Source organism: Nycticebus coucang, chromosome 4 (assembly GCF_027406575.1).
Source record: "Nycticebus coucang isolate mNycCou1 chromosome 4, mNycCou1.pri, whole genome shotgun sequence".
In the NCBI taxonomy this organism is placed as follows: Eukaryota; Metazoa; Chordata; class Mammalia; order Primates; family Lorisidae; genus Nycticebus; species Nycticebus coucang.
Genome location: NC_069783.1, coordinates 68902928 through 68927597, shown reverse-complemented (window position 1 = coordinate 68927597; position 24670 = coordinate 68902928). Strand labels below are relative to the sequence as shown.

Genomic DNA, 24670 nt, shown 5'->3' with positions numbered 1-24670 from the left:
AATCTGACTTTTTTTTTTCTTTCTCTTCTGTCATCCCCATTTTATAGATGAAAAAAAAAATTGACTTTTCTAAGTAAAAAATTTAAAGTTAAGACTTTTCTGTATGGAAAATCCATACAATTGTATTGTAATAAGAGAAGGTAATTTTTTATATCAATAAAATGGCTAATCACACGTTGTCAATGAACTCTTATCATTATTATTTTTTTTTATAGAGACAGAGTCTCACTGTACCGCCCTCGGGTAGAGAGCCGTGGCGTCACACGGCTCACAGCAACCTCTAACTCTTGGCTTACGCGATTCTCTTGCCTCAGCCTCCCGAGGAGCTGGGACTACAGGCGCCCGCCACAACGCCCGGCTAAATGAACTCTTATTTTTAAATAAGTAAAATAATACATGAGAATTATTTTTACGCGTAAAGGAATGTCTGCTTCATTTCTTTCTAGAGAATTTTGGTGACAACCTGAACTTACAAGCGCCGCTGGTGTAGTGGTATCATGCAAGATTCCCATTCTTGCGACCCGGGTTCGATTCCCGGGCGGCGCAATTGTTCTTGCTTCCCTCTATAAAATATTATTTTTGCTTGCCTCGAAAACAGGACTAGTTAAAGATTCTTTTTCTTTTTTTAAGTTAAAGATTCTTGATAAATATTTCCTGCCAATAAAATGTTTCTATTTTTTAAGGCTCCTTCAGATTTCTGTTTTATAATTCACTGTTGAAACATTCAAATGTGCCGCGGGAAGAGAAAAAGGTTTACACAAGTCTAAAAAGAGTTAATCTTCACGCCTGCGCAGTCTGAGACATCCCTCGGATCGGGCGGAAGAGCGGCTGCGCAACAAGTGAACCTATAGGTTGAGATGTAGTCTGCCGGCCGGAGGTTGATCGTGCTAGGTTATCCTGCGCCTGCGCGTCCCGGGTCACTTCGCAGGCTGCTCCTAGGTTCCCCGGCTCGCCGCCATCTTGTATTGGGGCTTCATTGTTCGCTCCGGGCTGGCCGGTTTAGTGTAATTGCTGGCGAAGGAGGTGGAGTAACCTCTGGTCAGCCGAGAAACCCCGCTATTCCGCAGTCATAGCCGCTTAAACGATTTGGCACGTAGTGAAGGGCAGGGAACTGGACCTGGAGGCGCCGCCACGACAGCAGCAGCCATGGAGGACGAGATGCCCAAGACTCTGTGAGTCTGGGGCAGCGATGAGGGAGGCGGGATGGTGGTCGTCCCGGAGGGAAGGCCTCGGCCCCTGCGCCGCTCCCCAGCCTATTGTTCTCCGTGGACGCCGCGATATGGTGGTTCTTCTTAGCGCACACCTGGACGCTTAGAACCGAGCCCCGGGCTGTGAGAGGACGAGGGAGTGGGGGCTCAACTCTCGAAATTAATCCCTTAACTACACCACTGCGTAGCCTTTGGCCTCGCCACGGGCCCGCCGAGGTGTTAGACCTGGAGAAAGGACGTTTTCATTCAAACCTTTTTAGGACTCGACGAACCTTCCTTTTGTCCCATGCTTTCTTTCGTTCTTTTTTTATTCCGCCTCCACTCCGCACACCTCTTTTCGGATTAACTTCTTTTTATCTTTACAGCCTTCTCCTTTTAATTTCCTCCTGAAAGTCTTCCTTTTTTTCTCGGCGGTAATTTTTTTCTTGGGGCTGCTCGTATTCATTTTCTCTGATGTAAACTTTATTCTCGCGTTGCCAGCTGGAAAGAGCCAAGTATTTTTAAGTTGGCTTTGGCTTTATTTCTGTAGCACCCCCTAATCGGACACCCCGACGACTTTACAGTGCTTTATAAAAGTAGAAATGTCACCCGGAGGTATATATCAATTGAGGAGAAGTAGATTTAATAATTTTCATTGTTGATTAACATAATGTTGCTGAACGAGCGCGCATTATTTATGAAGCAACAATTTTAAATACCTTATATTTAGTCAAGTCTGAGGATTTTTTGGAGTTAGTGTCAAATTATCTGAGCTTGGAGTATTTCTTCATCTGGTCGCTTTCCCTACTGTATTCTTTGTTTTTCAAAGTATTGTCAGATGAGATGATTCTGCCTTTGTTGCATTTCTCAGAAAAAAGGAAAAATCTTTAAGAGTTCTTGACTTAACTTTTTATGTTTTAAGTCTTTTTTGTAATTCTTTCTATATTAAAGTTGTTCTGAAATACAATGCAATTCTTTTTACACCTCCAATTTTTTTCACTTTTAAGTTGATACTATAATATGGGAAATACCGTTACACCCGTTTTCTTAATTGATTGATAAATGTTCTGGTAGCTTGTGTGATCTGTTACCTTGAAATAGCTTTTCAATAGAGAGTAGCATTTAGTTTTGGGAAATGATGTATTTATAGGTGAATACTCCCTTAAAAAACTATTAGCCTCGTAGTGGTGGTGGAAACTTTTTTCCCCCCCCTCTTATCCAGAAATGTGACAGTCAACAGTATCTTGGGTTAAAGCTCTGCTAATCTTTTACACTGTGTTTCAATTTAAGATTTTGGGGGGGGACCTGGGGATAAGACAGGATCTCTGTCACCATAAGCTAGAGTGCTGTGATTGGATCGTAGCTCACTGCAGCCTCCAACTCATGAGGTCTCAAAGAATTCTCCTGCCTCAGCCTTCAGAGTAGCTGGGACTACAGGCATGTGCCACCACACCTGGCTAGTTTTTGTGATTTTTTTGGAGAGAGGGTCTCACTTTGTTGTCCAGGCTTTTCCTGGCTTCAATAGATCCTCTCACCTAAGCCTCCCCAAGTGCAAGGATTACAGTTGTGAGCCATCCAACTCGGCCTGAATTTAAGATTCTTAATCTTATTCTGAAACTTTTTAATTTCAGAAACTTCCAGAAATATCTGGGAATTTAACATTTTTTGGTAGGTTGATTGGGGATTATTAAATAATGAAGACCAATTTAGCTTTCCCTGGCCAGCCTACACAAGCAGGTAGTTAAAATAGTACTAGCTTGAGGACGGGACCAACCATTTCAAGACCAGTAATGGACTTTAATTCACAGATAGTTACTGAATGGCAATTATATGCCAGGCTCTGTGTTCAGTGTTTACTGGCTCGTTTAATTCTTATCAAAACGCTGATGTCACTTGCTCCATTTTACAGCTGCAGAAAAGTAGCTTGAGTAACTTACCCAAGAGTTACTGAGTAGCTGAGTAGTTTGAGTAACTCACCCAAGATTATATACCTTTTTTGTTTGTTTGTTTGTTTGGTTCTTCTGCAACTCTTGTCCTCAACTCATTACACTTTGGACTTAAATCTTGCCTTATTCTTCACTAGACCATCCTATCCAAGAATCTTTTCCCCAAAGTAGTCCATGCTCTAAAATTTCCTATCTCCTTCTGTCCACATCTCCCTCAACACAAAGTCCCATTTTTCCCTTCAGGCTGATTTTGATTAAGTATGAAGATAATAATCGCCAAGTTTTCTCAGCAGTGTTTTTACTTTTAATATGAAGTGTTCGCTTTAATGACTTGTGAAGTAAGGGGCTTTTTTTTTTTTTTTTTGAGACAGAGTCTCACTATGTCACCCTCAGTAGAGTGCCATGGTGTTACAGTTCACAGCAATCTCAAACTCTTGGGCTTAAGCAATTCTCTTGCCTCAGTCTCCCAAGTAGCTGGGACTACAGGCGCCCACCACAATGTCCCGCTGTTTTTTTGGTTGTGGTTGTCTTTGTTGTTTAGCTGGCTATGGCTGGATTCGAACCACCAGCCTCGTTACCTGTAGCCAGCACCATAACCACTGTGCTACGGGAACTGACCAGTAAGGGGCTTTTTAATATGTTCTTAGCACAGTGACTATCCATGGTGAGTGATCCATAAATTTGTTTTTACAATGGATATAGTTTCAAGCAGTGAATCAAGATTTTACTCATTTTTGAAGATAAAATAGAATCTGAATCTTAATTATCTGTGTACCTAAGTTACTCAGAAGAAATACCTGCCACATCTGAGTGTCCACCATCATATTGTTAAGTTAGAGATTGCCAGTTTTCAGTTTCTTGTCAGCAATACTTTGGAAACATATTGTGAGATAAACTTTCCCAGAGTTCATAATACAAAATTATTTTGAGGAGTAGTCAAGTTACAATTAATACGTTAAACATCTTTAGTGGGTTAATGGGTGATGTATACATACTACTATGCTTATGTATAATCTTGAAATTTTCTTTAATAAAAAAATTAAAATATGTGTGTAGTGAGTCTGAATGGGCCTTGATCACTGTAAAAACATTGAACTTATGAATTAAAACTGTACACTAGGATAGAAAAACATTCTGGGTAATAGTTTATGGAAGTTCATTTCCTCAAATCCAGACACTTTAACATCTTTTGTGTGTTTTACTCTGAAATGCATGTGAGTAATCTCTTCTGAGATAACTGTGCGACTATTGTGTGGCTTTCACATTTCATAAGAATGCAGATCTCTAAATTACAGATCTTTAAAACTCTACAACTTATTAATTACTGCATACTAAATATGGGCCTTGCCTTTCTGCCAGCCCATGCTTATCTTTCATTTGTTTTTGTCCATCACATTCCTTTGCACACACTTTTGGCCTTGTATTTGTATGAAATAGCATCTCTTTGGTATTCATTTGAATTTACTTGTTCAGTCTTATCTAAAGAATTAAGGCAAAGTTGACTAAAATGGTACATTTAATTATTTGAGAATACTTAGGATGCTTTCAAATAACTTAGTAATTAAAAATAGGCTGGGAGCATTACATTCATGCAATACTGTTGAGATCATACCACATGGCTCTCACTGTTCTGGGAGGTATGGATACAATAGTAACCTTTCAAGAATTTGTGTAAGGGCTGGGTGGGATGGCTCAAGCCTATAATCTCAGTGCTTTGGGAGGATAACTTGAGCTCAGGAGTTCAAGGTTCTAGTAAGCTATATTTGTGTGCCACATGCCAACCTAGGCCAATAGCAAGACCTGTGTGTAAAATAAAAAGAAATTATACATAGTGTAGGGTATTTAGAGAATGTTTAGGGAAGGTCGCATTTTCTTTCTTTTTTTTTTTTTGTAGAGACAGAGTCTCACTTTACCACCCTCGGTAGAGTGCCATGACATCACAGGACTCACAGCAACCTCCAGATCTTGGGCTTCCACGATTCTCCTGCCTCAGCCTCCTGAGCAGCTGGGACTACAGGTGCCCACCACAATGCCCGGCTATTTTTTTTTTTTTTTTTTGTAGAGACAGAGTCTCACTTTATGGCCCTCGGTAGAGTGCCGTGGCCTCACACAGCTCACAGCAACCTCCAACTCCTGGGCTTAAGCGATTCTCTTGCCTCAGCCTCCCGAGTAGCTGGGACTACAGGCACCTGCCACAACGCCCGGCTATTTTTTGGTTGCAGTTTGGCCGGGGCTGGGTTTGAACCCGCCACCCTCGGTATATGGGGCCGGTGCCCTACCGACTGAGCCACAGGCGCCGCCCCCGGCTATTTTTTTTATTGCAGTTCGGCCGGGGCTGGTTTTGAACCCGCCACCCTCGGTATATGGGGCCAGCGCCCTACTCACTGAGCCACAGGCGCCACCCAAAAGCTTTTTCTTTTTCTTTTTTTTTTTTTTTTTTGCATTTTTTGGCCGGGGCTGGGTTTGAACCTGCCACCTCTGGCATATGGGGCCGGCACCTTACTCCTTTGAACCACAGGCACTGCCCCACCTTTTCATAAGTGACATATGAGTAAAAAACTGAAGGAAGTGAGGGAGCTCCCTGCATATATCTAAGGAGGAGCTATCTAGGAAGAGCTAGTGCAGAGGCCCTTGGGTGGTGGTGGTAACTTTAAGAGGGGAGTAGGAAATGAGGTTGGAATGGTAAATAGGGATGATACAGGAAGTAGAAGATACCAGATTGTACAGGGCTTTAGGAGGGCTGCGTCTTGTCTGAGTGGGAATGGAAGCCATAGGGAGGGTTTTAAGTCCAGAGCAGCGGTATACTCGGTCATAACCTTTTAAAGTACAGAAACAAGTAGCCTAGTCAGGACTCCAACTCAGGTGAGAGATAAAATGGTAGCTTGTAAGAGTAGTTAGTACTAGTGGAAGTGATAAAAAGTGGTTGCATTCTGGGTGGCGCCTGTGGCTCAGTGGGTAGGGCGCCGGCCCCATATACCAAGGGTGGCAGGTTCAAATCCGGCCCCCGCCAAACTGTAACAAAAAAATAGCTGGGCGTTGTGGTGGGCGCCTGTAGTCCCAGCTGCTCAGGAGGCTGAGGCAAGAGAATCGCCTAAGCCTAGGAGTTGGAGGTTGCTGTGAGCAGTGTGATGCCATGGCACTCTACCAAGAGCAATAAAGCGAGACTCTGTCTCTACAAAAAAAAAAAAAGTGGTTGCATTCTGAGTATGTTTGAAAATAAAAAACAGGAATTACCAGTGGATTAGATGTGGCATGTGAGAATGACATCAGCAATACTTGGGTTTATATAAAAGTATGTAATACCAGTTGTTTAAAATGTTAGTTTGAAATGGAAACAATCTTGAGAGCACTCATAAAGCCTAAGATGTCTCCAGGCATGTAAGTATATTAGGTACCTTTATTCAAGCCAAATGAAAATGACCATAGCTAATAAATAAGGTGGTTTCAGCTATCTCATGCAACAGACTATCCTTTTTATTTTATTTTATTTTTTTAGACAGCCTCAAGCTGTCGCCCTGGGTCGAGTGCTGTGGCATCGCAGCTCACAGCAACATCGAACTCCTGGGCTTAAGCGATTCTCTTGCCTCAGCCTCCCAAGTAGCTGGGACTATAAGCGCTTACCACAGCACCTGGCTATTTTTTGTTGTAGTGGTCATTGTTGTTTGGCAGGCCCAGGTTGGATTCAAACCTGCCACTTGAGCTACAGGCACTGAGCCAGACTATCCTTTTTAAAGAGTAGACAACAATTATAAGAGGGACTTTACCTAACACATGCAATTAGTGTAACCTAATTCTTTGTACCCTCAATGAATCCCACTCAATCAATAAAGAGTAGGTAGGTTATTAAATAATAGTAATGTTAGTATGCTGACACACCCACACATATAAGCACTTAACTATTTTACACAGTTTCATCATTAGTAGAAGACATAATTAAGCTTTTCCTTCTAGGATTACTCAGGCAAAATGAGATAATTTCCTAAGAAATTTCAAGTGTTCAGAGGTCATTTTGAGAGATTACGGTTATCTGTTTTAACAAATATTTATAGAGCCCTTAAAGTGTTCAGGCATTGCTCTAAACAGTAGATACCTAGTGTGAGTAAAAATAAAAATTTCTACTTTTGAGGGTTTTTTGAGACAGAGGCTAACTCTGTCACCTTGGGTAGAGTGCTGTGGCATTATCCATAGCTCATAGCAACCTCAGGCTCATAGCAATTCCCGGGCTCAAATGATCTTCCTGCCTCAGCTTCCTGGATACCTAGGATTACGGGCACCTGCCACAGGCCCTCCTAATTTTTCTGTGTTTAGTAGAGACAGGGGATCTTGCTCAGGCTGGTCTTGAACTCCTGAGCTCGAGCAATCCACCCACCTTGGCCTCTGAGAGAAAAATCCCTACTCTTAATGGAATTTATTGTTAGGTAAAAACTTATTCATGCTTTTTACTCTAGATTTTCATAGGGACCTTATCAAATCCTTCATTTTTGTGTGGTGATTGTGTCAGGAAACAAACCCGATGTAGTATTGTGCTTTATGAATTTTATTTGTAGGTTAATTTTCTATAACTGTATTAATAAAAAGGGATGTTTAAGTGTTGGCAGGGTAGGTGCAGTGGCTCACTCCTGTAATCCTAGCCTAAAGTATCATGATGTCTATAGTTGAAATGGTTCAGAAATATGAATAAGCCAAATTTGGTTAAATATTAGTAATTGGTAATTCCACACGAAAGGTATCTTAAGTTTTCAGTGTACTTTTTTTTTTTTGAGACAGCCTCACTATGTCACTCAGCGTGCTGTGGCGTCACAGCTCACAGCAATCTCAAACTCTTGGGCTTAAGTGATTCTCTTGCCTCAGCGTCCTGCATAGCTGGGACTATAGGCACCTACCACAATGCCTGTTTTTAGAGACAGGGTCTTGCTGTGGCTCACGCTATTCTCAAACCCATGAGCTCATGCAATCCACCCGCCTAGGCCTCCCAAGTGCTGGGAGTACAGGTGTGAGCCACTGTGCCAGCACTTTTTTTTTTTTTGGAGAGAGTCTCACTTTGTTGTCCTGGGTAGAGCTCCTGGCATCTTCAAACTCTTGGAATCTTGGTAGAGTGCCATGGCATCATACAGCTCACAGCAATCTCCAATTCCTGGGCCCAAGCAATTCTCTTGCCTCAGCCTCCCGAGTAGCTGGGACTACAAGCGCCTGCCACAACGCCTGGCTATTTTTTGGTTGCAGTTCAGCCAGGGCCGGATTTGAACCTGCCACCCTCAGTATATGGGGCCGGCGCCCTACTCACTGAGCCACAGGCGCCGTCCCAATTTTTCTATTTTTAGTAGAAATGGTATCAGACCTACCATAGTATCTGACAATTAAATTTGCCAACTTGCCACTGTATGCTTACATTAGAAGCACCATGCAAATAACTTGATTAGGTTTTATAACCTTGGTATATCAGTGTCTCACAGCTGTGTTCATGTCAGTGGGCAGCGGCGTCTTGGTGAGTGGTGCTCATTTTTGCATGTTTTTGTGTGCTGTACAACGACAGCTCTTACGGTCATTCCAGAAAAAGTTTCAAAATTGCATTGAAGTATGAACTAGGTGCTGGTGTCAGTGTATAGCTTTCCAAGGGAGGTACTTTGAAGGTGAGAATAGTGATATTTAGAATGAGCTATGTAGCACTTATTTTAGGATGAGTTCACAAACTCAGTTGTCAGACTTTGCATACACAACATCTCATAGCACTTCTATAGAATAATTTAAAGTTTGATCACTGGGCGGCGCCTGTGGCTCAAAGGGGTAGGGTACCAGGCCCATATGCCGGAGGTGGTGGGTTCAAACCCAGCCCAGGCCAGAAACTGCAAAAAATAAATAAATAAATAAATAAAGTTTGATCACTAACAGCCAAAGCTCTCTCCTTTTTTCTTTTCTTTTTTGAGACTGTTACTCCTTCATGGGAGCTAGAGTGAAAAGACATCAGCCTAGCTCACAGCAACTTCAAAATCCTGGGCTCAAGCACTTCTCCTGCCTCAGCAACCTGAGTAGCTGAAACTACCGGCGTGTGCCACCATGCCTAACTAGTTTTTATATATATATATATATTTTTTTTTTTTTTAGTAGAGACGGGGTCTCACTCTTGCTCAGGCTGGTCTGGAACTCCTGAGCTCAAACAATCCATCTGCCTCAGCCTCCCAGAGTGCTCCATGCCCAGCCTCACCTAATGGTTTCAGCATAAACTAATAATCCTTCCCAAAATTTCATTAGGGCAAATTTAATTGTCAGATACTATAACAGGTCTGATGTTCACTCCAGAAAAAGTTTCAAAATTGCTTTGAAGGGTGGACTAGGTGCTAGTATTGGTATATAGCTTCCAGGGGGAGTACTTCAGAGGTGACCATAGTGATATTCAGCAATGAGCTATATAGCACTTTTACTAGGATGAGTTCAAGAACTTGTCAGACCTTGTTCAGTTAAAACCTTCTTTATCGGGCGGCGCCTATGGCTCAGCGAGTAAGGTGCCGACCCCATATACCGAGGGTGGCGGGTTCAAACCCAGCCCCAGCCAAACTGCAACAAAAAAATAGCCGGGCGTTGTGGCGGGCGCCTGTAGTCCCAGCTGCTCCGGAGGCTGAGGCAAGAGAATCACATAAGCCCAAGAGCTGGAGATTGCTGTGAGCTGTGACGCCACGGCACTCTACCCGAGGGCGGTACAGTGAGACTCTGTCTCTACCAAAAAAAAAAAATCCTTCTTCCTCCACTTTTATTTTTTGTTTTTTTGAGACAGAGTCTCATGTCATCCTCGGTAGAATGCTGTGGTGTCACAGCTCACAGTGACCTCAAACTCTTGGGCTTAAGCGATCCTCTTACCTCTGCCTCCCAAATAGCTGGGACTACAGGTGCCCGCCATCACGCCCTGTTATTTTTTGTTGTAGTTGTCATTGTTTAGCAAGCCCGGGCTGGGTTTGAACCCACCAGCCTGGGTGTATGTGACTGGCGCCCTAACCATTGAACTACAGGAGCTGAGCCCTTTCTCCACTTACTATCATTTTTCTGTAAAGGAGAGCTTTTCCTTAGCAATTACCACTATTAGATTATATAGTTCCAGAGTTCCTACTCAAAAGACAAGATAAATGCTTAATTTTTTCCCTTTAATTAACTAATCTTCAGAATAAGGTAATAGTAACCCCAATACTGGTAAATTGCTGTTAGGTAAATGTTGCTGTTACTGTCTCTTCTTTTGAGTACTGTTACTCCTGATCTTTGATTTATTTTATTTTATTTTTATTCCTGATGTTTAAATGATTTTTTTTTTTTTTTTTAGACAGATTTTCACTTTGTCACCCTCGGTAGAGAGTGGTGGCGTCACAGCTCACAGCAACCTCCAGCTCCTGGGCTTAGGTGATTCTCTTGCCTCAGCCTCCCAAGTAGCTGGGACCATAGGCACCTGCCACAATGCCCGGCTATTTTTTTTGCTGCAGTTTGGCTAGGGCCAGGTTTGAACCCGCCACCCTTGGTGTATGGGCCCAACGCCTCACTCACTGAGCCACAGGCACTGCTGATATTTGTTATTCTTTAAGACTCAAGATTTCTCTCTTTCACATGTTAACCTATTCCAAGGGCTTTATGTTAAGCCCTCAATATGTGTTTACTTAATGGTATTTGGAACTAAGAAATTTAATCCATAGTTCATAAACAGGTATAGATGTTTATTTTTCTGGGGTGAGAGTGCATACCTTTCATCAAATTCTCTGAAGAATATCTGGCAGAAGAATAAGACAATCTACTAAAAAAAAAAAAGACAATTTACTATTCTTGGGAGACTGAATATATTCTCTGATTTCAGACATGATAAACCTCTACCTCTATAATATGCCTAGAGGTAACCTCATTTCAAAATCTCATTTTGAAAAACTTATTTATAAACCCTTTAAAGATTGTCCCACATGGCTGAATTGGGAAGATTGCTGAAGCCCCGGAGTTTGAGACCAGCCAGGACAACATAGTAAGACCCCCATCTTAAAAAAAAGAAAGATCATCCTAATCTTGTGGTCTTGCAATATATTATTTATATTAATTAAATTTATTGATCTCCAACTTATTTTCTGGAATCTTTCTACTCTTTTACCCCTCCTCCACTGATCAGTGATATTGAATAAAAGATTTCCTTACTCTTTGTACGCATCCACAGCACCTAGTAAATGATTTACCCATGACTTCAAAAATTTGCTCACTGTGTAACCAGTCTTACTTATATTGGACAATGTTAGGGAAATCATGTGAATTAAAAATTAGGAGAAAGTAATAGTGTGCTGTGTACAAGCTATAGCTTCCTCCCTCCCCCCAGTCCTGTTGGTCCTGCAAGTCCATATAGGGCCCCATGCACAGGTCTCTATTCCACAGGATCGAGTTTGTAAAGTTGTGGAGAATAATGCCTACTTTAAGAGATACCAAGTGAAATTTAGAAGATGATGAGAGAGTAAAACTGATTACTATACTCAGAAACACTTGCAATACCAGATTTAAAAATAAGTCCAACACACCCAAATACAGAGTGATAGTTTGTGTAACAGGTATCATTTGTCAGATTGCTTACATCCACACAGAAGGGGATATGATAGTTTGCGCAAACTACCAACATACGGTGTGGAGGTTAGCCCGATAAATTATGCTGCAGCATGTTCCTGGCCTGCTGGCCCACAGGCTTCTCAGTAGGTTTGGCATGGATGAGATCTGTGAAGGCCAAGTGGAAGTGACTAGAGAGGAATACAACGTGGAAAGCATGGACAGCCAGCCTGGTGCTTTTACATGCTATTTGGATGCAGGCATTGCCAGGACTACCACTGGCAATAAAGTTTTGGGGACTCTGAAGAGACCTGCGAATGGAGATTTGTCTGTCCCTCACAGTACCAACCCATTCCCTGATTATGATTCTAAAAGCAAGGAATTTAATGCTGAAATACATTTGAAGCATTTCATGGATTAAAATTTTGCAGGTTGTATATGTTATCTAATAGAAGAAGAAGATGCTTATAAAAAAACAGTTCTCTCGAGACATAAATAACAACATTACTCCATATATGGAGGAGATGTATAAGAAAGCTCAACCTGCCAGGTGTGGTGGCTCATGCCTGTAATCCCAGCACTGTGGGAGGCTGAGGCGGGAGTATTGCTTGAGTTCAGCATTTCGAGACTTGTCGAGCAAGAGTGAGACCCCGACTCATGAAAAAAATTGAAAAACCCAGGCAGGCACAGCGGCAAGTGCCTGTAATCCCCGTGGCTTTGGAGGCAGCGGGATGCCCACAGCCCCAAGTCTGAGGTTGCAGTGAGCTGTGACACCTCTGCACTCTGCTCAGTGCATAGGGTAGAACTCTGTTTCAACAACAACAACAAAAAAAAAAAGGAAGAAAGCTTATGCTGCTATATAAGATAATCCAGTCTATGAGAAGAAGCCCAAGAAAAAGCTAAAAAGGAGATGGAACTGTTCCAGAATGTCCCTTATCCAGAAGAAAGATTGGGAAGCTCAAAAGAAGAGAAGCTTGGGCGGCGCCTGTAGCTTAGTGAGTAGGGCACTGGCCCCATATACTGAGGGTGGCGGGTTCAAACCTGGCCCCCGCCAAACTGCAACAACAACAAAAAGTAGCCAGGCGTTGTGGCAGGTGCCCTCCCACCTACTTGGCAGGCTGAGGCAAGAGAATCTCTTAAGCCCAAGAGCTGGAGGTTGCTGTGAGCTGTGATGGCACAGCACTCTACTGAGGACAACAAAGTGAGACTGTCTCTAAAAAAAAAAAAAATGGAGGGAAGCTTCCTCAGAGCTCAGGACCAAACAGCAATTTTATATGAGGATTTTTCAGGCAGAAACAATAAACTTACTAAGCAACTAAAAAATGAAATTAAGGGAAAGTAATGTTCTTAGTAATATCATACTATAGAAGCAACAATAATGATAATGCTTCCTAGGATTAATTATACACTACAAAACATATATCTAATGGTGATTTATTTGAGGGTTTTAAAGGCATTTCTTCTAAAGGTAGGCCTAGACAATTAGAAAAAAGTATCAAGTTTCATTTGTAAAACTTTGACTAAAACACACATGCACACACGTACTAGCTTCCCCTCTACTAACAGTGTTTACAGGGTCTCCCCCAAAGTTGCCCCTACAATAGCCATATATAGGGAAAATGGGAAATTGTAGCTAAATATACCTTATATGTATATATAATCTTTTATATAATGTTCATTATAAAATTTTACAAAGAGGTCAACACATAGAGAATATTTTGTTTTTTGTTTGTTTTTTTTGAGACAGAGTCTCACTATGTCACTCTCAGCGTGCTGTGGCGTCACAGCTCACAGCAACCTCAAACTCTTGGGCTTAAGTGATTCTCTTGCCTCAGCCTCCCAAGTAGCTGGAACTATAGGTGCCTGCTATAACAGCCCACTGTTTTTTGGTTGTTGTTGTCATTGTTTGGCAGGCCTGGGCTGGGTTTGCTTAGCTGCTTAGCCTGTAATGAATATTTTGTAAATAAAGATACATTTAGCTACAATTTCCCATTTTCCCTGTATATGGTGACTGTAGGGATAACTTTTGGGGATACTCAGTATTTGCAAATAACATTTTACATCTGTTTTGAAAGAGGTTGGTTGGTTAGTTTTGTTTTGACACAGGGTCTCTAGTCTCAGCTAGAGTGCAGTGGCATTGTCATAACTCACTATAACCTCAGACTCCTGGGCTCAGACAATCCTCCTGTCTCAGCCTCCCGACTAGTTAGGACTACAAGCTTACCCACTACTTCTCGCTTTGTTCAGGCTGGCCTTGAACTTTTGGCCTCAAGCAATCCTGCCACCTCAGCCTCCCAAAGTGCTAGGATTACAAGTTAGCTATGGTGCCAGCCCTAAAAGAGATTTTCAAGTGTTGGCAAACTTTCATGAGTTGCTCCCCGATAGTATACTGCCTCTTCCCCAAATTCATTTTGCAGTAAGCAGCTTTAGAAACTGATGTAAAAGAAGCAAATTTAAAGTGGTAAGTTGCTTTTCTTTTTGTTTCAGATACGTTGGTAACCTCTCCAGAGATGTGACAGAAGCTCTAATTCTTCAGCTCTTTAGCCAGATTGGACCTTGTAAAAACTGCAAAATGATTATGGATGTAAGGGTATTTTACTTTATTCTTTTTTTAGAAATTACTTAAAGCCATTACTTCCAGGAAGTCATAGTTTGTATAGTCTAAATTCATAAAAATTTTGCTGAATTTATAATGAATCCATTTTGACAATTGGATTTGTTTTTTTAAATAAAGCAGGAAAAGAGAATAGAACCAATCATTTATAGGAGAAATACTCTATATAACTTTCATTTGTTACATATGTATACATGTATATGTAGGCTTTTGTTACAAGGTGCAGTGAGTCATCAGAATTTTTTTTTTTTTTGAAACAGAGCCTCAAGCTGTCGCCCTGGGTAGAGTGCTGTGGCATCACAGCTTATAGCAACCTCCAACTCCTGGGCTCAAGCCATTCTCCTGCCTCCGCCTCCCAAGTAGCTGGGACTACAGACGCTTGCCACAACGCCTGGCTATTTTTTGGTTGCAGTTAACGTTGTTTGGAGGGTGCAGGCTGGATTCAAACCCGCCAGCTCAGGTGTATGTGGCTGGCGCCTTAGCTGCTTGAGCCACAAGCTCGGAACCAGAGTCGTCAGAATTTTTTTTTTTTTAAAGACAGAGCCTCAAGCTGTCACCCTGCGTAGAGTGCTGTTACATCACAGCTTACAGCAACTTCCAACTCCTGGGCTCAAGCGATTCTCCTGCCTCAGCCTCCCAAGCAGCTGGGACTACAGACGCCTGCCACAATGCCTGGCTATTTTTTGGTTGCAGCCAGCATTGTCATTTGGCGGGCCTGGGCTGGATTTGAACCCATCAGCTCAGGTATATGTGGGTGGTACCTTAGCTGCTTGAGCCACAGACACCGAGCCCAGAATTGTTTTTTGTTTTTTTTTTTTTATTTTCCCCCCTTTTGTTCCCTGTTACTTTATTTTGTTTTTCTTTTTTTGGCCGGGTCTGGGTTTGAACCCACCACCTCCAGTATATGGGGCCAGCGCCCTACTCCATGAGCCACGGGAGCTGCCCCAGAATTGTTTTTTAATGAGTGATGTCAGTTGGTTGGCTGATACATTGAGTTATTACAATTAAATTAGGAAGTGGGATAGAAAATAATAGACATTTGATAAAGAAAGCGATGGTGGTATTTTTGCTTTTTGAGACAGTGTCACCTTGTTGCCCCAGGCCAGAGTGTATTGCGTCAGCCTAGCTCAAAGCAAGCTCAAACTCCAAGACTAAAGTGAACCTTCTGCCTCAGCCTCCCTTCTAGCTTGGACTACAAGCAAACGCCACAATGCCCAGCTAATTTTTCTGTTTTTAGTAGAGACAGGGGTCTCGCTCTTGTTCAAGCTGTTCTCAAACTTCTGAACTCAAGCGATCCTCCTGCCTTGGCCTCCCAGAGTGCCAGGATTACAGGGGTGAGCCACTGCATCTGGCCAAGGGGAAATAATTTTTATTTTTATTTTTTAAATTTAATTATTTTTTCTTTATGAGAAAGCTCTCTTCTGGTTACCCTCAGTAGAGTGCAGAGGCGTCTTAGCTCACAACAACTTTAAAATCCTGGGCTTAAGCAATTCCCTTGCCTCAGCCCCACCAAGTAGCTGGGACTATAGGTGCCCACCACAATGCTGGTCTATTTTCAGAGCCGAACTATTTTTTCTCACTCTTGTTCCGGCTAGTCTCAAACCTGTGAGCTCAAGCAATCCACCTGCCTTGGCCTCCTAGAGTGCTAGGATTACAGGCGTGAGCCACCCAACCTGACCTCATTGTTTGGTTTTGAATGTTTACTTTTAAAAACCTTTTTAATTGGGTGGCGCCTGTGGCTCAGTGAGTAGGGCGCCGGCCCCATATGCCGAGGGTGGTGGGTTCAAACCCAGCCCCGGCCAAACTGCAACAACAACAACAAAAAAATAGCCGGGCATTGTGGCAGGCGCCTGTAGTCCCAGCTGCTCGGGAGGCTGAGGCAAGAGAATCGCGTAAGCCCAAGAGTTAGAGGTTGCTGTGAGCTGTGTGATGCCACGGCACTCTACCTGAGGGTGGTATGTGAGACTCTGTCTCTACAAAAAAAAAAAAAAAAATAAAATAAAAACCTTTTTAATTTATTTTTCAGAATCAGGATCTCATTATGTTGCCCTGCCCAGGCTGAATATGAACTCCTGGGCTTGAGCAATCCTTTTGCCTCAGCTTCTCAAGTAGCTGGAGCTACAGGCACATATCACTATTTAATTGGTATCTAAATTAGTCTGAGGTGGTGTACCACACATACAGTCCCAGCTACTTGGGAGACTGTGGCAGGAGGATCCTTCGAGGCCAAGAGTTGGAGGTTGCAGCCTGGACAACAGAGTGAGACTCCATCTTTAAAAAGTAAATTAGTCAAAAATAAAAATTTAAGGCTGGGCACAGTGTCTCACACCTGTAATCCTAGCAGCTTGGAAGGCCAGGCCAGGTAAATTGCCTGAGCTCGTGGGTTCGAGACCAGTCTGAGCAAGAGGGAGACCCCATCTCTAGAAATAGCCAAGATTGGCTCGGCACCTGTGGCTCAAGCGGCTAAGGTGCCAGCCACATACACCTGAGCTGGCGAGTTTGAATCCAGCCCTGGCCCACCAAACAACAATGATGACACCTGCAACCAAAAAATAGCCGGGCGTTGTGGTGGGTGTCTGTAGTTCCAGCTACTTTGGAGGCAGGAGAATCACTTGAGACCAGGAGTTGGAGGTTGCTGTGAGCTGTAATGACATGGCATTCCACTTAGAGAGACAGCTTGAGGCTCTGTCTCCAAAAAAAAAAAAAAATCCAGCATTTGTGCTGGGTGCCTGTAGTCTCAGCTACTTGGGAGGCTGAGGCAAGAGAATTGTTTGAGCCCAAGAGTTTGAGGTTGCTGTGAGCTATGACACCATGGCACTCCACCGAGGGCAACAAAGTGAGACTCTGTTTCAAAAAAATAAAATAATAAAAATTTACTTGTTGGTTGAACCTTTTATTCTCCATGGCTTGATAACATAGATGCATCAAACTTGTGGGGGAAATCTTTGCATAATTTTAAGATAATGGGAGAATAAAGCTTAAAATTGACTTTGGTGTTTCTTCTCCAACAGACAGCTGGAAATGATCCATATTGTTTTGTGGAGTTTCATGAGCATCGTCATGCAGCTGCAGCACTAGCTGCTATGAATGGACGGAAGATAATGGGTAAGGTAAGCTGTCGTAATTAAAGAAGGTGACTTGAGCTGGAAAAAAAAATTTTTTTTTTTTTTTTGAGACAGAGCCTCAAGCTGTTGCCCTGGGTAGAGTGCTGTGGCATCATAGCTCACAGCAGCCTCAAACTCCTGGGCTCAAGTGAGTCTCCTGTTTCTGCCTCCCAAGTAGCTGGGACTACAGGCGCCTGCCACAGTGCCCAACTATTTTTTGGTTGCAGCCGTCGTTGTTTGGCAAGCCCGGGCTGGATTCGAACCCACTAGCTCAGGTGTATGTGGCTGGCGCCTTAGCCACTTGAGCCACAGGCGCCGAGCCTGAGCTGGAAAATTTTAAGTTACATATGATATTGTTTCCTTTTTAGAAATATATTTACTTTATAGCAAAATGTCAGAGCGGTGCCCATAGCTCAGTGGGTAGGGCACTGGCCACATACACTGAAGTTGGCAGGTTTGAACGGCCAGGGACAGCTAAACAGCAATGACAACTACAACAAAAAAGTAGCTGGGCGTTGTGGTGGGCGCCTGTAGTCCCAGCTAGATGGGAGGCTGAGGCAAGAGAATCACTTCAGGCTGAGGTTGCTGTGAAGTATGATGCCAGGCACTTTACTCAGGGCGACAGCTTGAGAGTCTAAAAAGTCAGTATCTACATTTAATAAAAGGTGAGGTAAAGCTTTTAGAAGGTAGAGGCCTGTGTTTGTTAGTATTTTTTATGTTGCCTTGTATTTGGTAAATACTAAAATACTTGTTCAATTATTCAAGCTTGGTTTAAATGTTGGATTGTAATGGGGAAGAATAAAACAAAAAGTATTGGTTCTTTAGGCAAGAAAGGTCAATAGAATGTTAACAGAAATGTGTAAAGATGAGGATTTATGAACACTATTTGCTTAAGTGTAGGTTAGAAGTTAAGTACTGAAACTTTGACTAGAACTGGCATATGCTTGGATGTTTCTTATCAAACATATAAGTCACTATTTGTTCATAATAGAAGTCTAAGTTAAAGATTGATTTTTATGAAATTAAATGTAGAAAAATTTTTTTAGGAAGTCAAAGTGAATTGGGCAACAACCCCCAGCAGTCAAAAGAAAGATACAAGCAGTAAGTATATTTAATACTCTATGAACATTGTTTTTTATTAGACCCAGTAGTTTTATTGTAAAGCATTTAATCATCATACATGTTTGCAGTAATGTTTTGATCGTTATCCTAAGATATGATTTAATGTGTTTGTGTTAATAAATTTAAGAACAAATCTAATCTTTGTCATCAGGTAGTACCGTTGTCAGCACACAGCGTTCACAAGGTAATTGTATCTTCTTAAACATAAAATGAAATCTCTTGAAAGGGTATTCACTAACCACTTGAAGTTTTTTTTGTTTCATACTGGGGTGGGGGAGAGGGGAGGGAGGAAGTGTAGTATTTCTTTTTGTCTCTCTGGCAATATATTTACCCCTTCTTCCCAGTGTTGACCATGTGTGGCTTGTCCACTAAGTTCTAGTCCAAGCTTTCAGATCCCCTTGATAGCAGCTGATGCCTTAGAAATACTCTCACAAACTGAAGGGCAGTATACCCTGTTTCCTTGAGGTCACCTTCTGACCTTCATACCCAAATATTCCAAATGGTAGAGTTGCTCCTGAAACTTTGTTTCCCAAAGAGCAACCCTATATGTTGCTTAAGGCCTGCCAAATATGGGTAACTTCTTTCCAAATGTACCTTGTCAAAATTGATATATATATATTTTCACTTTAAAGTGTTGGTCCAACAATTTTGTGTTTTAAAGTGTTTCTTTTTTTGAGAATTGTCTTTTTTAAAAAGTTCAGATATTTCTCTCCAATGCTTTTTTAATGGTTCTGATATAAAGTGAAGGGATTACTGTTTTCATTCTGTTGCCTTCAGTCTTAGTTCACTTGCACATGGATTCACATAAACTGAATGGTGTAATGTCTGGGCAACCAAAACTGTTGGCTTTTGAGAAAACTGTCAAATACTTTAACATCAAACTGTTGCAATGCAAGGTATTTCTTTGATTGTTCTTCACAAAATATGGTTAAACCAAGTATATCATGTAGCTAGCTTCGGTAAATTGTGTTAACTGAGGCAAATCTAGTCTTCGTAATTCACAATACCACTACTTTATTTTAAAAATTTATAAAGCCTTAATATAGTGGTAAACTTAATAAAAGTAAAGAATTATTATTAGAATGGTAACTATGTGATTAAATTTTTTGCAGAACTGAAATTTCTTATATAATATTAGTTTATTGTCTTAGATCAGTATAATAATTAACTGTATATAGAAATATAACTGTCAGTTTCTAGTTAGATGTATCACAGTCTTTTTAGGAAAATTTGTACTGTATTATTACCTTGATTCATTATGTTTAACATTGATAGGATTTGTATAGGTAGAAGATAGTGTTTTATGGATACTTTATTATAATTCATAAATCATTTTGAGAATACTAGATAGATTTTAGTATTCGTTAAATTCTAAAGTTCTGTTTTTCTTTTCACTTCCCCTTCCTTCCCCTTAAAAGATCATTTCCATGTCTTTGTTGGTGATCTCAGTCCAGAAATTACAACTGAAGACATAAAAGCTGCTTTTGCACCATTTGGAAGAATATCGTAAGTAACAGAAGATAAATAAAATGCTTTTCATTAGAAAAAATCTTAGATTAATTTGAAAATAATTCTATTGTGAATTTTGGACATTAATTTTTAACAATTGAATGTAATGTGTTATATTGTTTAGAGTTTATTCCAGAAGTAAATAGCCAAAGATTGTTCTTTCATCTTTGAAAGAACAATGAATAAATCTATATTTGGTCTTCAATTATCTTAAAATCCTTTTTCAATTAGCATTAACTTTTAAGTGACAAATATAAGAAATGTAATATTTCTTATATAGATACTAGCTTGTTTATAATCTTTAATAATTTGTGCTATGACTAAGAAACTTAGATCACTTGGGCCCTTCTATGATACCATGCATTTTGTGTTAATATGTTTTAAAAGAAAGAAACCTTAACAGCCTAGAAAAAGCAGTTACTAAATATTATTTTCTAGGTATTTACCCCCTTTTTCTAAATTGTTAACAATAGTAGTGCCTTATAGTATTTTGTGAAGCACTGTCTTGCTTGCGCTTATGATTAATCATCCATTTTAAGCCCTCTGTAATTAACTTACTTGAGGTATAGCATCCATAAAGAACTTTAATACTTTGAAAAGCATATCATATTAGAGTAAGAGTAACAGTTTTTAGTAGTACTTTCTTAGGAGTAATTGTTGAATTTAGAAAATTTTCATAGGATTTCTGGTTGCTTTATTATTGTTCCAGCGAGAATAATAAAAAGGAAAGATTAGCTGTGGTTTGGTTTGAACACAGTAACAGTAGACATGTGAATGAAGATGAGGGAGACTGGAAAGTAAATAAATGCCTTAGTATTGGTGATGAATTTGGGGGAGTTTTTGAGAATTTTGAAAAGTTACATAGTTCATTGTTAAGAGGATGACAATGCACAGTGACCAAGGAATGGCCAATTTTAAAGGTAGTCACAAGATTAGGATTTATAAATGGACTTTTCTATTAGATGATGTTTTTCTTTGTAAGGAGTGATTAGGAAAATAAAGTTTTAATTAATCGTCTTTTTAACCTTAGCGTTTTAGTAATGGTTAGCTTGTGTTCAAATAACCTAGTCTTGGAGGGTCTTAAACGTTGACCTCTTAAGGGCTCGGTACCTCGGTATGCAAAATTTTGTGTGTTTTCATTTTGGTGTGGAAAGTAACTACAGAACCATACATTTAAGAACCCTGAACTAGATTTTTGCTGCTACTTAGTGAATCCTTTCAAAGATTAATAAATAAGGCCAGGCATGGTGGCTCATGCCTGTAATCCTAGCACTCTGTGAGGCCAATTGGGTGGATTGCTTTAGCTCACGACTTCCAGACCAGCCTGAGCAAAAGCAAGACCCTGTCACTACTAAAATAGAAAAACTGAGGCAGAGGATCACTTGAGCCCAAGAATTGGAGGTTGTTATGAGCTATGATGCCATGGCACACTACCCAGGGCGACAGCTTGAGACTCTGTCTCAAAAAAGGCGGGGCAGGGGTTCTCATAGCTCATGGGTTAAGGTGCCAGCCATATGCTCCGGGGCTGGTTAGTTTGAACTCTGCCCAGGCCTGCTAAACAAAAATAACAACAACAAAATAGCCGGGCGTTATGGTGGGCGCCTATAGTCCCAGCTAGCAGGGAGGCTGAGGCAAGAGAATCACTTGAGCCCAAGAGTTGGGTTGCAGTGAGCTATGACACTAGGGCACTTTACCGAGGGTGGCAAAGTGAGACTCTGTCTCAATTAAAAAAAATATATATATAGGGTAGCACCTATGGCTCAAGGAGTAGGGTGCTGGCCCCATATACAGGAGGTGGCGGGTTCAAACATGGCCCTGGCCAAAAACTGCAAAAAAAAAAGAAAAAAAAAAAAATATATATATATATATATAAATAAAAGTTAAATTTTTTTGAGGCTGACATTTCCTGGATCTAAAGAAGAAAAAACCTTTTCTGACATTATGAACAGATTAAATAACTATTGTATTAAATGCTTTGATTTTAATTAAAGTAACTTTTTTTAAAACATGGGAATTTTAATTTGGGATTAGACGAAAATTGTGTGATAATTGGTAAGTTTAAGTTAAATAACCTTCAAATTTTAGCAGTTTCTTGACTTTTAAAATCATGGATCGGCTCTGCACCCGTAGCACAGTGGTTATGGTGCCAGCCACATACACTGAGGGTGGTGGGTTCGAATCCAGCCCGGGCCAGCTAAACAACAATGACAACTGCAACAACAACAAAATATAGCCAGGCATTGTGGTGGATGCCTGTAGTCCCAGCTACTTGGGAGTCTAAGGCAAGAGAATCACTTAAGCCCAAGAGTTTGAAGTTGCTGTGAGCTGTGATGCGATGGCACTCTACCCAGGGCGACATAATCAGACTCTGTCTCAAAAAAAAAAAAAAAACGTGGATCGATAATTTCTTTTTGTTAGATATGTTCTGGTATCATATTTTTAGTTTAGAGATTTTTTTTATGGTCCCATATATATTGATATATACATTTTTGTTTGTTTTCTTTGGTAAGGTCTTTGTTTTTTAAGTTTTATAAGATTTTTAGTTGAGGTAATGTATAATGTTTGAGTTTTAGGTGAAAGAAGGAGATAGTTATCCTAAATTTAGAAGAATCATTTGGCAGTTGGAGCATATTTTCCCGATTTTTGTTTTTGTTGTTGTTAAAAGGAGATAAGCTGTTAACTAGATATCGAAAGAATACTCAGTCTCTTTAGAGTGCCTATAGCAGTGCTTGATTTATACAAGGTGTGTGATAAAACAGTGGTCTGTTAAAATATATAGTATAAAAAACGTAGTACTCGTCCTGGTTTACACAGTTTAAACTCTTTTGTTCCTTGAGTATAGAGGGTAGACTAACAAATTATGATACAGAAGTGAATCAGTTACTAAGTTAAATGCATGTGTACCATACAGATAATTGAATAAATATTTTTACATATTGAGAATAACTTGCATTAGTTTTCCCTTTCACCCTCACCTCTTTGTCATTTTGACCCTAAACACTTATTAAATCACTCAAATTGATCTGAAATATGCTTATGTATACTTTAATATAAAATTACATTGCATGGCTTTCTGACTTGGGTTTTTGTTGTAAAAGTGCCTGTTTTGTTCATGTGTCCTGAGAGAACAAGCATTGTGACATACCTGGCTAACTTAAAAGCAGATTGCCTGTGAAGCACAATTTGAGTCCAATTTTTTGAGGTATGGAGTTTTAGCTATCATGGCTGGGTTTTTACTCAATCTCAAATAATAGGGCTCTGGTTATTTTGCAGAGTGTCTCTGAAGAATGGACAGAATTGCCCTGGCTAACTACAAGCTACGGTTCACAGTGGATAAATGTTGGCGTGCTTTTTTACTTTCTGACTTTAAAATTTTGCTTATATATCTTATAGTTTCCGATCAATTTTATATGAATATTATATTATAAAATTCAGTAAAATCTTACCGTATATAGTTTAGTGTGTGCTTAGTATTTTTCTTCAGTGATTTAACATTTCTGAAAATGTCAAGTTTTCAAAATTTACTCTAGTCCAGAAGGGGGGTGTAGATTGATTTGAGAAAAAATGGAATAATTTATTTAGTTTAGGGAATATACAGCTTTTTCATTCTTTAATTTCCAGTAGTGTATTTTAAGTTTTTCACATAGGTAGAATATATTATCAAATACCAAATTATAAATTGCATGGTTAAAGAAAGCCATTCATTTAGTGTGCCTGTGAACCTTATAAGTGGTTAAATAATTCATGTGAATAGCTACTTTCACCATGCTTAATATTTAAAAGTTTAAAAAACTTTTTGAAGTGGGAGACAAATTCTGTACAATGTATGTATGCATATCTATTTAAGAAGTTATTGATTTGCATGTCTATATAATTAAGACTCATTTGCTAATAGATGATAAATTTTATAGAATAAAAGGCGAATTTGCATTAAAGGTTCACTTTAATGAAGGTAAAACATATAAATGAGTTGTGTGTGAAATTCTCATTTTATATCCGAAGACAGTTTGCAGACCTAAACTTCTGATTATTTCTGATTTCAGAGATGCCCGAGTGGTAAAAGACATGGCGACAGGAAAGTCTAAAGGATATGGCTTTGTCTCCTTTTTCAACAAATGGGTGAGCTCAATCAGATGTGCATGTGCAGTGCTAATTTTTAGAGTAAAGAAAGGAAATGCTGGGCGGCGCCTGTGGCTCAATTGGTAAGGCGCTGGCCCCATATACCAAGGGTGGTGGGTTCAAACCCGGCCCCGGCCAAACTGCAACCAAAAAATAGCTGGGCGTTGTGGCGGGCGCCTGTAGTCCCAGCTACTCGGGAGGCTGAGGCAAGAGAATCGCTGAAGCCCAGGAGTTGGAGGTTGCTGTGAGCTGTGTGAGGCCAAGGCACTCTACCAAGGACCATAAAGTGAGACTCTGTCTCTACAAAAAAAAAAGAAAGGAAATGCTCTGTTTTCATTCATTTTTCTTTGATCTGCCGTTGTTCATTTTACTGATAATTAGCACCTCACCAGAATATATCTTTTTCTGTTTCATTATTTACTTACCATTTATTTAACATGTGATGCATGCAGAATACTGATGAAAAGGTTTTGTTGGGAGGCCAAGGCAGGAGGATCATTTGAGGTCATGAATTTGAGATCA

The 24670-nt window shown here is 40.5% G+C and overlaps 1 protein-coding gene and 1 non-coding gene across 17 annotated transcripts in view; both read left to right on the top strand.

Moving 5' to 3' along the window:
* Window positions 1–475: 475 nt before the first annotated feature.
* On the top strand, window positions 476–546 carry TRNAG-CCC (transfer RNA glycine (anticodon CCC)). The gene has a single exon. It is a non-coding gene; the product is annotated as a tRNA-Gly (tRNA).
* A 347-nt stretch (window positions 547–893) lies between these two features.
* Window positions 894–24670, top strand: part of TIA1 (TIA1 cytotoxic granule associated RNA binding protein) — a 37106-nt gene continuing 13329 nt past the window's right edge. Inside the window, exons 1-8 of one of the 16 annotated variants that reach the window (XR_008379391.1) lie at window positions 894–1172; window positions 14168–14270; window positions 17306–17404; window positions 18445–18499; window positions 18672–18704; window positions 19298–19416; window positions 19939–20026; window positions 24073–24148. Coding sequence is in view for 14 of the 16 variants with exons in the window: in XM_053587132.1 (XP_053443107.1) it covers window positions 1147–1172; window positions 14168–14270; window positions 17306–17404; window positions 18445–18499; window positions 18672–18704; window positions 19298–19416; window positions 19939–19995 (492 nt within the window). In the remaining 2 variants the exon portion in view is untranslated. Of the gene's footprint in view, window positions 1173–14167; window positions 14271–17305; window positions 17405–18444; window positions 18500–18671; window positions 20027–23127; window positions 23232–23302; window positions 24149–24670 lie in introns of those variants that run through there. The other 15 variants (XM_053587132.1, XM_053587133.1, XM_053587134.1 and 12 more) reach the window with 15 other exon arrangements.